This window comes from Schistocerca nitens, chromosome 4 (assembly GCF_023898315.1).
Source record: "Schistocerca nitens isolate TAMUIC-IGC-003100 chromosome 4, iqSchNite1.1, whole genome shotgun sequence".
In the NCBI taxonomy this organism is placed as follows: Eukaryota; Metazoa; Arthropoda; class Insecta; order Orthoptera; family Acrididae; genus Schistocerca; species Schistocerca nitens.
The window spans coordinates 871,885,301-871,902,298 of NC_064617.1; the positions used below are offsets into that span (position 1 = coordinate 871,885,301).

Consider the following 16,998-nt stretch of genomic DNA (forward strand, 5'->3'; position numbering starts at 1 on the left):
GTTCAGTTGGACCAGAGGAACCAGTTTATTCTATGTAAACACAGTGCACACCATTATGCAGCCACCACCAGCTTGCACAGTGCCTTGTCGACAACTTGGCTCCATGACTTCATGGGGTCTGTGCCACACATGAGCCCTAGCTTCAGCGTCTACAACTGAAATCACCTGATCAGGCCACAATTTTCCAGGTCCAACCGCTCCAGGCGATGTAGTGCTGTTGCCAAAGGTACTCGCATCGGTTGTCCGCTGATATTGCCCATTAATGCAAAATTTCGCCTAACGGATACGTTCGTCGTACATCCCACATTTATTTCTGAGGATATTGTCCACAGTGCTGCTTGTCTGTTAGCACTGAGGACTCTACACAAAAGCTGTTGCTCTTAGTCATAAAGTGAAGGCCGGCGGACACTGCGTTGTCTGTGGTGAGAGGTAATGCCTGAAATTTGGTATCTCGAGCACACTTTTGACACTGTGGACCGCGGAATATTTAATTGCAAAACGACAACCGAAATGGCATGTCCGATGCATCTAGCTCCAAATACCATTCCACGTACAAAGTCCGTTAATTCCCGTCGCGCTGCCATTATCACGTCGAACACCTTTTCACATTAATCAATAATCAACTTAGTACAACTGACATCTCCGCCAATGCACTGCCCTCTTACACTTTGTGTACGCGATGCTACCGCCTTCTGTTCGCGTGCATATCACTACCCCTTACAGGCGTCTAAAGCTAGCGAAATGTGGGATGCTCGACTACCGGACCTTCCGATAGATGGCTCTAGCGTCAAGCTACCATGATCCTTTGCGAGTCCAGGTGTCTCGGGTCACGTTCAACTACAGGATCAAACGATAGATGACTCCACGGGGGTTAAAGCTATATGGGCGAAGAGGCAACAAGCTACGTAGTTCCATTCCAGACCACTAGAGGCGCTAGGGGTCAAACGGAGCCGGAATTGACCAATGAGAGCTGTCTAAACTACAATCACAGTCTAACATAACAGTCGCGACACTTCGCCTCGATTTTGTTGCCTACAGCGCCAGCAGCGCCCCAAGCGGCCGGTAGGTTGAACTGTGACTTCAGCGCGATCGTGAAAGTAAATAGTGATTGTTTATTTTGATTTATACAATGGTTTTTACCATGGGGAGCGTTTGTAGCGCAACAAATTGCAGCAACAACAGGAAGAAGACACAACAGCTATCTTTTTTTAGGTTTCCTAAGGATCCTGAGGGGTATATACCATCATGATACTAAACTGTATCGTCAGGATTCACTTGCAAACTATATGTGTATAAATGATGAATGTTTCGTTTTAGGAGCAGAAAATGGCTAGTTAATAGCAGACGAGAAGACCTTATGAAGAAAGACTAAGTTTACCTGTACAATAATATTAGGTTTTGCCCGCTACATTTCGAACAAAACCAGTTCATGAACGCAGACAATAACAAACTCGTGTGGAATGCAGTACCCACACTGTTTGACATTCCAAATAAGCCACCTCAACTGACGATGAAGAGGAAACTGCCACAAAGATTCGACAGTCAATCTAAAGCTGTAAAACAGTCCTATGACACAGAAGCAGCCAGTTCAACTCTCCATGTATCAGTGCCAGATTCGTGTGAACATCAACACAGACCTGCTTTGGCGATGAAGTGGTTAGATTGTGCAGCTGTTCGTGTCTTACAAAAGCGTGTGAAGTGCCAGAATGTGCAGATCGAGCGAAGCTATTACGGGACAAGTGCCTACAGACAGATTGTTTGAAAATTATTCAAATATTTGGTTTATCGTGAAATGTAATGTAATCAGCTCATTATAATGTTTTCAGCATATTTCTTCCACTATTTGGCAGTTGCATGTCCCACTTAGAATAATACAGAGATGAAGGATGTACTTGTGGCAACAGGCGACAATGACAAACACAGTAGGCCTACAGAACTATAAATGAGCTGTCGATCGCTTTCGCATGTAGAGGTACATGTCTGTGCTTCTTACATGTGAATCTGTGTGTTTATATTCTTTTGATATCAACGTGGTAAGCTGCAATTCTGTCAAATATCACAAGTGTTTCTTCACGAATGTGTTGTAGCTTGCCACTCTATTCATGGTTTTTGTCCATACTTGCGCTTATTTTAGAATCGTTTTTAGAAACATATATGCCTTCTGATACTACACAAACTCTTGGAGGCAAGAAACTAACTCGAATAATTCGGAAATTACATAGTAAATTGATGTAAACAAACATTATGCTTACGACGCGTCTGACGTTCACCTTACCCGCCGCCTTGAGCGCTAGTGTCGCTCAATCTGTCAAAAGGCAACAACTTTCACAGCAGTGAGTGTCGCGACTGTTATGTTAGACTGTGCTACAATGGTGGTTGTTTTGAAATATTCTATCGTCTTGCTCAGGACTGAAGTCTGTGGTCCTCGGTTACAGTCGTCTTTGTATTTGTTTCATATTTACACACTACTCATCTTCATTATAAACAGATTTTTTTTCCTTTAAATTCATAAGGTTCACCGTGGGATTGAAGAGATTTCCTGCTGAAAAATGTCCACAATTAATTGTAAGGTAAGACATTTAATTTTTCATTAAATAATCTCGTAGCCTATAAATGAAATGTATTCTCTTCTATCGTGAATTAGGCAGTGTGGTTTCCGTTAGTTTATTTAAATAACTTTGACATGTCTGTAGTAGTTTTATTTAATGAAGACTTTTATGTTTTTTCAGAATATTCAACACAACAGATTGACGTTGAAATACTCCTGCAAGTTCCCCAGCTGTTCATCTGACAATTACGTGGGTTCAACGGAAGAAATTTGCAACAAGCATTTCTACAGGTTTCCAAAACAACCTCAAGAGTTGATTCTAAAGTGGAAGAGTGTTTGTAAACTGTCACCAGGTGTGAACTGTGCTTCTTATTTTGTTTGTGAAGATCATTTTTTCGAAGAAGATTTTATGAATAAAACTAGGCATAGGCTAAACAGGCGTGTGTTTCCAAAACATGTGACAGGTGTTCCTTGTGAAATTGCCAAAATAGGTAGTGAATCAGGTGACACTGTTATTAATAGTGAATTGGGCCTACCAAGCACTAGTGGTGCTATGGCAACTGTTCATTTTACAGCTGCTAATACCAGAAGTGAAACTGGTGTTAATGAACTACAAAGCCTTAGTTGTGCTGTGGCAAGTAGTCCTCATGTAGGTGTTTGTACCAGAAGTGGATCAGGTGAAACTGGTGTTAATAGTGAATTAGACTTACCAAGCACTGGTGGTACCATGGAAAATCTTTATTATACAGGTGCCAATACCAGGGGTGAAACTGGTGTTAGAGAATTACCTAGCACTAGTTGTGCTGAGCAGAGTAATTCATTGAGTGATGCACCTCTTAAATTTTTTATCTCCCTTCAAAATGAATCTGCAGATAGTGAGTACACATTCTTATCTGAAACATTTGGTAATGAGGAAATCAAAAATGTACAAGATTCATAGGAATACTCTAACAAGGCTATTAAAACTAAAAGCAAAGCTACATAATGAAAAATCAGAACAGAAAGCACTTAAAGATTTATATGACAGCAATACTTTCTCTTTCACAGAATCTATTTTAAACTCTGTTACCAAAGATTTCATAAACAGCCAATTACAAAATGCTCATCGATCAGCAAATGCAAGGCGATGGACACCCGAGGACAAAGTATTTGCGTTATCCTTATAAAAACGAAGTCCCCGCGTATACAAATTTTTGTCAGTTCATTTTTATCTTCCTTCTTTGAGGCATCTGAAATGTCTGTTGTCTTCTATACCTTTTGAACTAGGATTGAATACTTCGGTCATGAAAGTAATGAAAGCAGAAGTTGAAGTAATGAACAACAGTGATAAATATTATGCTTTGTTGTTTGATGAAATGTCTTCAGAAAGAGGGTTGTATTATAATGCAAGCAAACAAGAAATGTCAGTGTTTAAAGATTTAGGGCATTTAGGGGGGGGGGGGGGTCAAATGTTCATGCAAATAATGCATTTTCATGGTTAGAGGCACACACAAATGCTGGAAGCAGGTTGTTGCTTATTATTTCACTCACAACTCAGTTTCAAGTATCACTTTAAAAAGTCTTATTACCTATGTCATAAGGCAATTGTAAGAAATAGGGCTAAAGGTAGTTTTTACAGTTTGTGACCAGGGTGCAACCAACCAGAGAGCACTGAAGGAACTCTGCTGTGAGAAATCTACTGAGTCCAGTCCATTTTATTTTTTAGTCAGAGATGAACCTATTGCAGTCATTTTTGATGTCCCACATCTATTAAAAAATACTAGAAATGCTCTGCTAGGAAATAAAATACAGTTTGGGTTTAAAAAAGAGGCCAGTTTTGAATATATTCACAGGGCTTTTCTTCTGGATCAGCAGAAGATGTTTAAGACATTGCCAAAACTACATAGAAATAATTTTGAATTAATGGATTCTTTTACTAAAATGAAAGTCAAGGTAGCTGCAGCCCAGCTTAGTCATACAGTTGCTGCAGTTATTGAAACTTATGTGGCATTTAATATCTTACCTGCTGAGGCAATATACACTGCAGAATTTGTTGAAAAGATGGATTGTTTATTTGATTCACTGAACAGTTCCTATTGTTATCCACAAGATGGCAAGTCTTATAAGTGTGCCCTCTCTGCAGAGTCCCCACATATTGAAATGTGGTACAGTCTGTTAAAGGAAATGGAAAATTGGAAAGTGTTGGAGCTAGGCACAGGGAGAGATAAGACAAATATGTTCAGTTTCATAAGTGGGTGGCAAACTACAATAAGATCATGGATGTTCATGAGGAACAGATTAAAAAATTGCTTTAATTTTTTAAGCATGAGGGCTTTCAGTCAAGACCCAGTGGAGAATGTATTTTGTTGTGTGAGGCAGCATGGTGTTGCAAACACCAACCCAACTTGCTTTCACTTCAAAGCAGCATTGAAAACAGTTATAGTCAATAACATGCCCATACCTACAAATTCGCTAGGTAATTGTGAGGATTATAGATGCATGCCATTAAGCAAATTAAGGCAATTTTTGGGAGCTAGTGATGACAACTTTCTTGACTCCACAACAGACCATTCGATTATGGATCAATGTGCTTTATATTGTGCCCTTGCTGATAATGAAGCTGCTGCTGGTAGTGGTGGGGCTGATGTAAGAAATGACAGACAAGCACTAGCATATGTAGCTGGTTACATTCTACGAAATATGGGTGTAACACCTGAAACCAACTGTAGTGACTGTAAAACAACTCTGTTCTCACCAACGCCCACAGAGCATTTATTAACAAGTGTCAAAGAATATGATGCTTTAAACCCAAAATTATTGTGTGCTAGTGACAGCTTAATGTCGTTTTTTAGTGTCCGATGCCAGGCGTCGGCTTTGACCCGTGACGTAAGGGTGTTGTCGTGTGACATCATGACAGTGTGGAGTTTGGTTTGTGAGTGTGGCGTGTTTGTAGATGTTGTTGTGTTGTTGTTTGTTGTGCCCTCTGGTGGTATGTTCAGGGTTTTCGTTTGTGTGGTGTGATGGGCTCAGTTTGCTTTTGCTCATTATCCAGAATTGTTCGGGTGTCGGCTGTGTTTGTAGTGGAATTCGTTGCAGTGAATTAACGATTTTGTGCGAAGGTTAATTTAGTGTTGTTCGCTGTACGTCGTGTGGTAATTTTAGTAAAATTAATCGGTTGTTGTTTTTGTTCAGGAATGGATCTGACGGATAAAATTAACAGTGCGCAGGTCAAGGGAAGTGTTTGATACCAATGTGTGGCTGTGTATGTTGGTATTGGTATCGGGAGATGTTTCTGAGCTATATAGGCCAAGGGAATTGTTTGATCCTAATTTATGGGATCTGGAGCTGCTGTTGAGCTGTATAGGTCAAGGGTAGTGTCCGATTCCAGATGATACTGTGTTTAGTGGTATTTGGGGAGTTTTGTGATGCCGGTTTTTTTCGTCGTTTTGTGTGGTTTTGTATGGGGGTGGGTGTCTAAATTTGTTTATATTTAGTTTGCCCCCACCCAAAAACACCCCATTTCCCGCGCTTGTTCCGTTACTTTTATTAGGCTTTTTGTGGAAAGTGTGTGTGTGTTTGTTTCTCGATGTATTTTCGTCCTCATAATGTGTACGTAACGACTTTATATGCGCCATATTGGAATCGTGGTTTATGGTTGTTTCCGCCATATTTGTGACGTCATGGGTCAAAGCAGACGGGCGGGATCGGATGCTTTCGTATTTCCAAATGTTCATAGTCAGTTGTATGCATTCTTAGATAAATGTGGACACCAGGAACAATTGGAGAATACGTTCTATTCACTGTTTAAGTTTCCAGAGGAAATAACTTTTTGCAAGGCCCATTTTTCTGAACAGTGTATTTTAAGATAAGTGTACCTCTATTGCTTTACAAGTATGTGAAAGATTGGAAACACACCATCAGAAATAAAAGACTTGATATTGTTAAAGACAAATTCAATAAAAGGTTTAAAGCTTTATAACAGTTAAAGGAAAATTTTTCTTGTGTGCTTGAGAAATAAAAAGTAAGTTTTGTTTTCATTTCACTGTTTTTACCCACCTTTCCTGCTTTTGGTACCTGTTATTGATGTATTCTTTTTTGTGTTGAAGCATTTACAGTCGTAAGATGTAGGAACCTTTTTTAAGGAATTAATGGTCAGTAGTGCAAGTTTGCTGGGCAGTTACTCAGAACTTATAGTCCTGAAACATAGTTGTAACAAATTTTAGAAATCTTCATTAATTAATACTGTGACAAATATTTCTTAATTGAATCTCTTTAACTGCTTCTTATTCTCTTAATAATAGGCTTTTTTCCTCCATTGATCCAGCAGCTTGTATGACGTAAAAATTATGACATTATTGAGGTATATTTGTACTCCATTTTAGCTGCTACAATGTTATTTTTCTTTTGCTCCAATTATTTACACTACAAGCTTGTTTCGACTTACTCTCAGTTTCAAGTGTTGCATCTAGTTCTTATGAACCATAAAACATGCTGGAGCTTTTACATATTGATAGATAACAATATAAGCATGTCAATTTAAAAGTCTGTTTTTGACGTTTGCGCCTGACAGTCGCTGCTCCTATCATGTTTTCTTGTCTGTCGGACGCAAACGTCAAAAATAGACTGAAAACATTACTGAATAGATTTCTCTCTGCTGTAGTACAGTGTGCTATAGCTGTGTTTCAATTATTTTGTTATGATGGCAACCAAAATAATTACATAGCACGCCCAGAAAATAAGGTAATAGAATTAAAATAAAAATAAAAACCTACAATGTAAGTAAACTAAGGGGGATGCAATCCGCAATGTTTTCATATTTTAGTTCATCTCCCTACCACTTGAGGCGCTGCTGTCGGTCTGTGTTTCCCACTTTTAACACGGGGCTTGCGTTTCTCTTTTTTCTTGTTCTGTGCTCCTCTCTACAGCTCTACTTGGCAGGAAGCCTTAGCATTGAATGGTTGTGTTGTTACAGTGTAAAGTATAGAACCTTGTGCAGACGGTTGGTCAATGCAATTTAACCAACGTGCAGTCATTGAATTCTTGACAGCAGGAAGTGTCACCCCAAAGGAGATTCATAAGAGAATGAAAGCAGTTTATGGTGATTGTGTTGATGTGAGTACTGTGCATCGTTGAGCAAGTAAGTTTAAAGACGTTGAGGCAGGAACATCTGACGTGCGTGACAAACAAAGTGTTGGACGTCCTGTGAGAGCAACCACGGAGTTTCAAAAACAAAATGTTGACAGATTGATTCGTGACGATCGTCGTATCACTCAGATAGAAATTGCAACCACAATGAGCATTTCACAAGAACGTGTGGGTCACATTATTGCTTAGCTTGGCTATCAGAAGATCTGTGCATGATGGGTACCGCAGCTGCTGACTCCTGAAATGAAAGCATACAGACTTGAAATTTGCCAGGAACTCCTCTCATGTTACAAGAATGAAGGTGAAGCCTTTCTCCATTCAGTTGTGACAGGAGACGAACGTGGGTACACCATTACGACCTGGAGACGAAACGTCAGTCTATGGAATATTGCCACAAAGACTTGCCCCGGAAAAGGAAATTCAAGACTGGAAAAATCATAGCCACAGTGTTCTGTGACGCAGACGGTGCTATCCATATTGATTTCCTTGGTTGTGGAACAACAATAAATTCTCTGAACTTTGAAACGATGGCTAGCAAAGGTCCAAAAGGGAAATGTTTTCCTGCAGCATGACAATGCCAAATCACACACTTCACGTGCCACCACAGCAGAACTACAGAGACTGAATCTTACCACCGTACGACATCCTCCATACAGTCCAGATTTAACACCGTCTGACTTCCATCTGTTCCCGATAATGAAAGGTAATCTTTAGGGACATCATTATGCTTCTGGTGAAGAGGTTGAAAAAACTGTTAGACTGTGGTTGCAGAAACAGTGTGTCGACTTCTTCCGTGACAGCTTCAGAAAACTTGTTCACCGTTGGCAGAAATGTATCCAATTGGCTGGTGATTATGTGGAAAAGTGAATATTGGTAATTAAGGATACTGATTCTAAGGATTATTTCAGCGTTTGATTTATTAAAATGTTCCCATCAAAACCCAATTTCATTCAACCCTCGGATTTCAGCAACTGTTAACTCAGCGAACCACTTCTGCTTTTGTAGATGTCGGTGCACTAAGCAGTATTGACTGCTAGTTCATGTTAGTAATGGTCATCAATCACTCAATACCGGTCAGTTCATTTGAATTCTATAAATTCAAGTAGTCTCAACGGCCCCCAGACAGAAGTCTTCTTATACTATGCATATAATACATACACAGCAAACAAATGTCACGTTAGAAAACATTTTAGGATGTCGACTGCAGAGTGGGATCATGATTTGCGCACAGAACTGAAATCCAAAGACATCAACGTAATTGTACTAACAAATAAGTCGAAACGTTAAATTCTCTATAAGTTTGAAAATGGAATAGACTTTCAAAATATAATAGCACATTTGGAATCAACATGAACATTCCTCTAAGAGGAGACACTTTATACAAAATATCCTCAGTCCTTCCAAATATAAAAAAAAATATTTCTTTTGTTTTGATAACATGGCAGACAGGATTCAAGACATAGTAGTGGCCTCAAGTATGGTTACAGATTTTATATGCAACAGAAAAATTCCTGCAGATCTCATATGCAACAGAAAGCTCAGTATGAAACAAATTGTTCATACCACAACTATAACACTAGAGGTAAAGATGATCTCCATTTTGAAATAAAAAATTTGTCACTTGTACAGAAAGGCGTAAAGTATGCAGCTATTAAGACTTTTAATGAACTGCCTAATTATATTAAATGCACAAGATAAAATGAAATGCTATTCAGACATACGTTAAAGTAATACCTGCTTGACCATCCACTGTACTCCTCAGATGATTTCTATCCAGAAATAATTAAAAGTTCTCACATACACTTCTAATGCACTTCTTGAATAAAAAGATATATCTTGTTATTCAGTTATTAGATGAAAGATACAATACTACATTAATGTTAGACAACAAATTGCAATACCAGATAAATATTAGCTAGTGAACAAGATAAATCGTTACTTACTATGATTTGCTGTTATTATTATTATTCTGTAGTATTAATTGTATTTTTATAATTGTATTGACATGTTCCATATCCGAGAGAATTACTCACACGTATAGATCCATAGAATACACATGTCAAATAATTAAATAAAAATAAAAAAAATCTTCTAACAGAATGCTAATATAAAGGAAGAAAGATCTAGCATTAGGCAGCGTAATTATATTATTGTATACGTTTCTGTACATAGATTTGTGACGTAACAACCCTTAAACTAGTGGGGAGAGTGATGCCCTTAAATATATTTAGTGTAGACTCAAACTGTCAGTGACGAGTGAGATAAAGTCGAGGTAGGTCAGGGAGGCCTACTGTGCTTTTATTTCTGTGAAATCAAGCCAGATCTAGGTTGGCAACAGTGTCTAAAGATGCCTTATGACAGTCATATGCCACTTCGGAAGATAAGTGCTGAACTAAGAAGAAATATTTTATTTATCTTTCAGACAGCTATAAAACCCGACAGGATAAGTAAACTTTGGACTTCAGGACCACAGATCTGGAATCGACTAAAGCTATCAAAATAGTCATATTTTATGGATGAAATGCACAAGTGGAGTAAATAGTGCTATACTGACTGTGGCCTCAGAGTTATTAATGGACCTTGGGCAGAATTCACGCCAAGATCACGGGAACGAGAATGACTCCCAGGTGAAGGAAACTTGCTCTCCATGATCGAGTGCCTTCTGTTTTACCTCTTCACACCACTTTCTAACAGAGAAGATGGCGTTCTTTGTGCAGCGCACGGAAATTTCTGTTAATTGAAAGTGCACTATAAAAATGCATGATCTTCAGAATGCTTGGAACAGCCAGAGTCTCGCTGGTAGACATCATTTCATTTGGGTGTAACAGGTTTTCTGTTGCGCAATAAAATTTAGTTGTTTTGGTATGGTGCCATGACACATATCCAAACTCACCAACCCAGTTACATAAAAAAGGCAATTTTAGGGTAACGAAAAGTGAAGCTGTATGGGATAATTGGCTGGTAGACCCCAAGATTCAACTTCAGCCACCTGATTGGAAAAATTTTTCTTATCTTTCACACACAGGCACCATTTATCCGCAAACTGTGAGAATTGTCTGTTAAGTGTATCTGATACATGTAGGCGACTCTAATGCGTGTATGTGTACTGTAGTGTCATGTGTGTGTGGTATAGAAAAAGGAAAGCGCGAGCGTGAAACCCAGTGCTGGCATATAGCCTAATACTCTCGGAAAGCACCAAAGGGGCCGCCAAGCTTAACGTTCCCATCCAACTGATGGATCACTACCAACAGTGTCGCATGTCTTCAGTCCATGAGAGATCTGGGATTTAAACCAGGACATTGGCACAGTCTGATAATCAGGAACTTTACGTTACTAACACTCCTCCCTTCTGCTGGAAAGGCAAAGAGAAAGCTGCCAACAGCGCATGGTGTATCCAGGCAGTTACCCATTCAAGTACCAGCCATGCCTGATGTTGCTTAACTTCAGTGATCTGGTGGAAACTGGTCCAATTTTAGTCTTGCTCCCCCATAGGAAAAGTTTTTGCAGTTGGGAATGTTTCCTTCCCTCATACTTGTCCAACTGAGCTAGTGCTGTATCTCTAATGACAACAAAGTATATGAGACGTTCGCTCTCACCTTCTTCCTACAACAATGTTGTCGCTGAATTCCCTGCACTTTTAATCAGTTATTTAACTGTGTATACGACGGTGGTTTGAAATTTCTTGGAACGGAATAGAAAAAAAGTACTTACTTCATTGAAACTTTTTTTTATTTTCCAATGTAGTCTCCTTGTAGATTAATGCACTTGGTCCAATGATGTTCCAGTGCCTTGAGCCCATCTCAGAAATGAGTTTCCTGCAGGCCTGCAAAATAGTTGTCAACTCTGGTTATCAATTCTTCGTTTGAAGTGAATCTTCGTCCACCGAGTAAAATTTTCAGCTTTGGGAAGAGATGGAAGTCTGATGGAGCCATATCAGGCGAATAAGGCAGGTGTGGCAACAATTTGTACCTTAGTTCGTGTAATTTTGCCATGGCGATGGCACGTGTATGCGGGCGCGCTTTGTCTTGATGGAAGTTGACTTTCTTCCTTGCTAAACCTGGCCTTTTTTCTCGTATCTTCTGTTGCAATTTGTCCAGGAGGTTAGCACAGTATTGTCTAGAAATTGTTTGCCCAGTGGGGAGATAATCTACAAACAGAATCTCCTTCACATCCCAGAACACTGATGCCATGACGGACGGAATTGTCTTTGATTTCTTTGATGGCAGAGAATCAGCATGTTTCCATTGCTTTGGCTGTTGTTTTGTCCCTGGGGTATAGTAGTGCACCCAAGTTTCATCTTTGGTCACAAACCGCCGCAAAAAATCTTGTTCGTTTCTCTTAAAATGGGCCAAACATTGTTCTGATATGTCAATTCTCATGCGTTTTTGATCCAGCATCAAGAGTCGTGGCTCCCATCTTGCAGATAATTTTTTCATTTCTAATTCTTCAGTTAAAATGTGATATACCCTTTCAGATGGCATCCGGCAACCGTGAGCAATTTCACGCTCTTTCAATCGGCGATCCCCCTTCACCATTTTGTGCACTTTTGCAATGATTTTTGGAGTAGTGACACATCTTGGCCGACTACAGCGCGGATCATCATCTAAGGTCCACCGACCAAATTTAAGTTCATTTGTCCACTTGGCAACACTTGAATATGAAGGAGCAGAGTCATCCAGTGTATTCTGGAAATCGGCATGAATGTCCTTTGCTTTCATATTTTTCTTTACAATGTACTTAATCAGTGTTCGAATCTCGATTTTTTACATCTTCGCAAATCACTAAGCGGGAACAACAGAGCCATATAACCGCCATAGCTCTCTTGCAAGAGCACTGACGTGGCACGTGTTTACAGGCAACGGTCCAATAAATGAATAACTCGTTGCACTAGCGCTGACCTCTCGTGGACATTACGAGAACTTTTCAAACCACCCTCGTATAAAGGGACAATAAAATATCCTTTCTGATTCGGTTTAAGTGACGAACATGGCCTGAAAACAAAAATTAGCTGGTTGGGCGCAGCTGGAGCTATTCTTATAAGGAAAATTTTGTGACAGGTGGAAATGTGTGTCACACTGGAAACAGAAACTAGACCCCCTACTTTTCGGGGGAACTCCCGTTCAATTAAATTCGCTGCGCAATTTGACTGGTTTTCTCTCCATTTACTCCACTTATTTCATTTCAGTGAGTTTAAATTAATGTGAGCAACAGAATTAAAGGACCACTTTCTCGAAATGCTGCAAATGTCTCCCACTGCGAAGCATAAGTCTGATACTTGGCTCAAAGGCGCCCACAATCTTCCTCTGCTATGGCGCAAAAGCGTGGCTCTCCGCGATGTAAATCTCGGGCTGGACAACGCTTCAAATAGCGATGTGTCGACAAAAGCGAAAAAAGGCCACACCTTAGAAGTCCATGTGAGTTGTGAGGTGGGTTAATGATGCCACACCGGCACCAAATTTTTCCACAGTGGATGTGTCACACGACGGGAAGGTCGTCAGCCCCCTGTCAAAATTTCACCCCTTCTTTGGACACCTTTTTGATGGAAGTCAGAGCTGCGACACCCAGGGTTGAAACCGTCCGTTTTCTTATGGTTGGCTGTGGAAAATATTTCAGACACACCATCGCTCAGAATCGTCATGAAAAGATCTCAGGGGATGGCGAAAAGGCGTCAATGAAACTACCCCCTTCCCCGTGGTCAAAAACGACAGTTTGCAGTACACCGAGCAACAGGATGACGTTCTTTACAACCTTTGACACTGTTCACATCACAGGATGTTTCAACCATTCTCTAAGGACACTGTGGGGCTGCATCCTCGCTGAACGTATCACACCCCTTTGGCGTGCATTGTGACCACAGTTTTTGCTGTCATGTACATGTTGGAGCTGCTAGTCACTGTTCAATACGATTCGACGAAACCTAAATGTGATCCGAAGCAGCAAAGGGTACTTCTGATTTTTCAGCCCTTCTGTTTTGCATCCTCCTGTGGTGTGATCATGGGGGGTTTGTGACACTGACCTTTCTTGAATGAAATGACAAAGGGTGCCTCTAAGACCCCACAGCTTAGCATAACCTTGGCACACGCCCACCTTTACTGCGAATTTTAAAAATGAACCTGTAATGTAGTCCTAGGCGCCTGCAGGCAGGCAACTCCTTCACACAACCCCTATTCCAGTTGGATGCCTTCAGGCGCTTAGAGCTACACTGAAGCGCCAAACAAACTGGTACAAGCACGAGTATTCAAATACAGAGATATGTAAACAGGCAGAATACAGCGCTGCAGTCGGCAACATCTATATAAGATAACAAGTGTCTGACGCAGTTGTTAGATCGGTTACTGCTACTACAATGATAGGTTATCAAGATTTAAGTGAGTTTGAACGTGGTATTATAGTCGCCGCACGAGAGATGGGACACAGCATCCCCGAGGTAGCGATGAAGTGGGGATCAAGAATCCGGGTAAAACATCAAATCTCCGCTGCGGCCGGAAAAAATCCTGCAAGAACGGGACCAACGACGACTGAGGAGAATCGTGCGACGTGAAATAAGTGCAACCCTTCCGCAAATTGCTCCAGATTTCAATGCTTGGGCAACAACAAGCGTCAGCGTGCGAACCATTCAACGAAACATCATCGATATGGGCTTTTGGAGCTGAAGGCCCACTCGTGTTCCCTTGATGCCTGCACGTCAGAAAACATTACGCCTCGCCAGGGCCCGTCAACACTGACATTGGACTGCTGATGACTGGAAGTATGTTGCCTGGTCGGGCGAGTCTCGTTTCAAATTGTATCGTGCAGATGGACGTGTAGAGGTATGGAGACAACCTTATTAACTCACGGACCCTGCATATCAGCAGGGGACTGTTCAAGCTGGAGGAGGCTCTGTAATGGTGTGGGCCGTGTGCAGTTGGAGTGATATGGGACCCTTGATACGTCTAGATACGACTCTGACAGGTGCGTAAGCATCCTGTCTAATCGCCTGCGTCCATTCATGTCCATTGTGCATTCCGACGGTCTTGAGCAATTCCAGCAGGACACTGCGACACCCCACACGCCTAGAATTGATACAGAGTGGTTTCAGGGACACTCTTCTGAGTTTAAACACTTCCGCTGGTCACCAAACCCCCCAGGCATTGACATTATTGAGCACATCTGGGATACCTTGCAAAGTGCTGTACAGTACAGATCTCCATCGCCTCGTACTCTTACGGATTTACACCCCTGCAGGATTCATGGTGACAGTTCCCTCCAGCACCTCTTCAGACATTATTCGAGTCCACGCCACGTCGTGTTGCGGCGCTTCTGCGTGCTCGTGGAGGCCCTACACGATGTTAAGCAGACGTACCGGTTTCTTTGGCTCTTTAGTGTATTTCAAAAATTGTCTTCGTAGAAGTTCGTTTTTAAAATTGTCAATAAAGGTTGTTGGGTGCCGCCGAGTGTTTTGCTTAACTCGGGCACCTTAATCAAATCAAATCAAATCCTTTTATCTGTCTGAAGACAAAAACGCTGCTGTATGAGACATCGTTTGGTATAAGTTTTTTTTTTTTTTTTTACGGAATATAATGTTACAACAGAATATAGTGTTAAATATTTAATTTACATAAATATCGATGTACACTAGTATCTTACACAGCTTGTAATGTACAACATTGACTGCACATTATAATTAAATTATTGAATTACTTACACTGTTACATATGAATTCTTCCACACTATAAGGCCTTTCTTTTTAGCTGTGTTTCCATAACCATTTCAAATTTAGAGAGACCTTTTGCCGTTTCATTCACGCGTGTTTGAATGTCCCAATCCGCAATGATCGGGCCACAAGAGAGTGCGAAATAGGAGGGCTGGAAAAGCTTGTGCATTCTTTGCTCTTTCGGATCACGTTTAATTTCGTCGAATGGTTTTGAACAGTGACGAGCGGCCCCAACCTGTACACGACAGCGAAAACTGTGGTCGTGATTCACTCCAAAGGGGTGCCATCGCGTTCAGTGGGGATAGTGCCCCACAATGTCCTTAGAGAAGGGTTGGAAATTCCGAGGACGTCAGCAGCATAAAATGTTGTCAGGAACATCTTTCTGTTGTTCATCGATCGCAAAATATGCTGAATCAGTGTCCCAAGAAAAAGGGTGGTTTCACTGACGCACTTTATGCCACTGCCAGCGGCATTTTCATGACTATTCTCAGCGACGGTGTGTCTGAAATGATTTCCGCGGCTAGTATTAAGAAAACCGCGTGATTTTAATGCTGGGCGTCGCGGAGGTGTCAGAAGAAGGGGTGAAATGTTAATAAACGCGAGTGTGACGACACGTCCCCATCGTGTGACACGTGCACAGGACGTTATTTACAAGGGAAATGCCCCATCATACCCACCTCAGGTTTAGTGGTAAGATGGCGCAGTGGACAGCCCGTCAAAAACTGAACACAGATCAAACACGAAAACTGTGAAAAAAAATCAAAATAGAAATAGTGAACAGCCCAAGAACAACAAGTCCAATAAACTGCAGCCTGTAACAGCAACGGCGTCGTGGGTAAGTGGTAGTGGTGTTGGACTGCTAAGCGGGCAAGCTGTGTTCAAAACTCTCTGCGGCCCTTTTTTTTCACAACATTATGAGCTATCCCTTCAGTCGCTGAAATGTTTATTCTCTTTCTGTAGTCTTTACAGTTGTCATACTGTACATTGGCCGTAGAATAGGAGTCATGTTGATTAATCGGGTGCCGGTTATTCGCGTCTTTCCTGCACGATATTTCAACTGCGTGACTCGCAGTCTTCTTCAGGTGCTTTCCGATACTGATTCCGGTGTGGAACGAGTCCGGTATTTAAGGCTATGTTGTGAGACCGCCCGGTTAGCCGTGCGGTCTAACGCACTGCTTTCTAGGCGGGAAGGCGTGCCGGTCTCCGGCACGAATCCGCCCGGCGGATTAGTGTCGAGGGCCGGTGAGCCGGCCAGTCTGTGGATGGTGTTTAAAGCGGCTTTACATCTGCCTCGGGCTGCTTCCCCTTATACCGCCTCAGTTACACTATGTCGGCGATTGCTGCGCAAACGCTTTCTCCACGTACGAGTACACCATAATTACGCTACCACACAAACAGTGCGGTTACACTCGTCTGGTGTGAGACGTTCTCGGGTGGGACCACTGGGGGCGGAACCGCACAATAAGCCTGGGTTCTGAGTGGGGCGGCGGTGGGGTGAGTGGCCTGCTGTAGCATGTTGTGGGGTTGTGTACCACTGAGGGCTACGGCGGAGACGAAGCCTCTGCGTCGTTTCTAGCTCCCCTGTTCCACACAATACAATACAAGCCTACGTTGTGCTAGCTAGGCGTTCCCA

The 16,998-nt window shown here is 41.5% G+C and overlaps 1 protein-coding gene across 1 annotated transcript; it reads left to right on the forward strand.

Annotated features, from left to right (window-relative positions):
• The first annotated feature begins 2,314 nt into the window (after positions 1-2,314).
• Positions 2,315-3,932, forward strand: LOC126253359 (uncharacterized). Its single transcript, XM_049954632.1, has 2 exons — positions 2,315-2,570; positions 2,730-3,932. Exons 1-2 carry the CDS (start codon positions 2,550-2,552, stop codon positions 3,486-3,488), a joined length of 780 nt encoding a protein of 259 aa, XP_049810589.1. The 5' UTR covers positions 2,315-2,549; the 3' UTR covers positions 3,489-3,932.
• The last annotated feature ends 13,066 nt before the right edge of the window (positions 3,933-16,998 follow it).

What these genes read in the sequence shown, in the direction of transcription:
- LOC126253359 (XM_049954632.1), top strand. Translation starts at nt 2,550, where the DNA reads ATGTCCACAATTAATTGTAAG. An exon ending in TGTCCACAATTAATTGTAAG is followed by an intron (nt 2,571 to 2,729) that starts GTAAGACATTTA and finishes ATGTTTTTTCAG; the next exon opens with AATATTCAACACAACAGATT.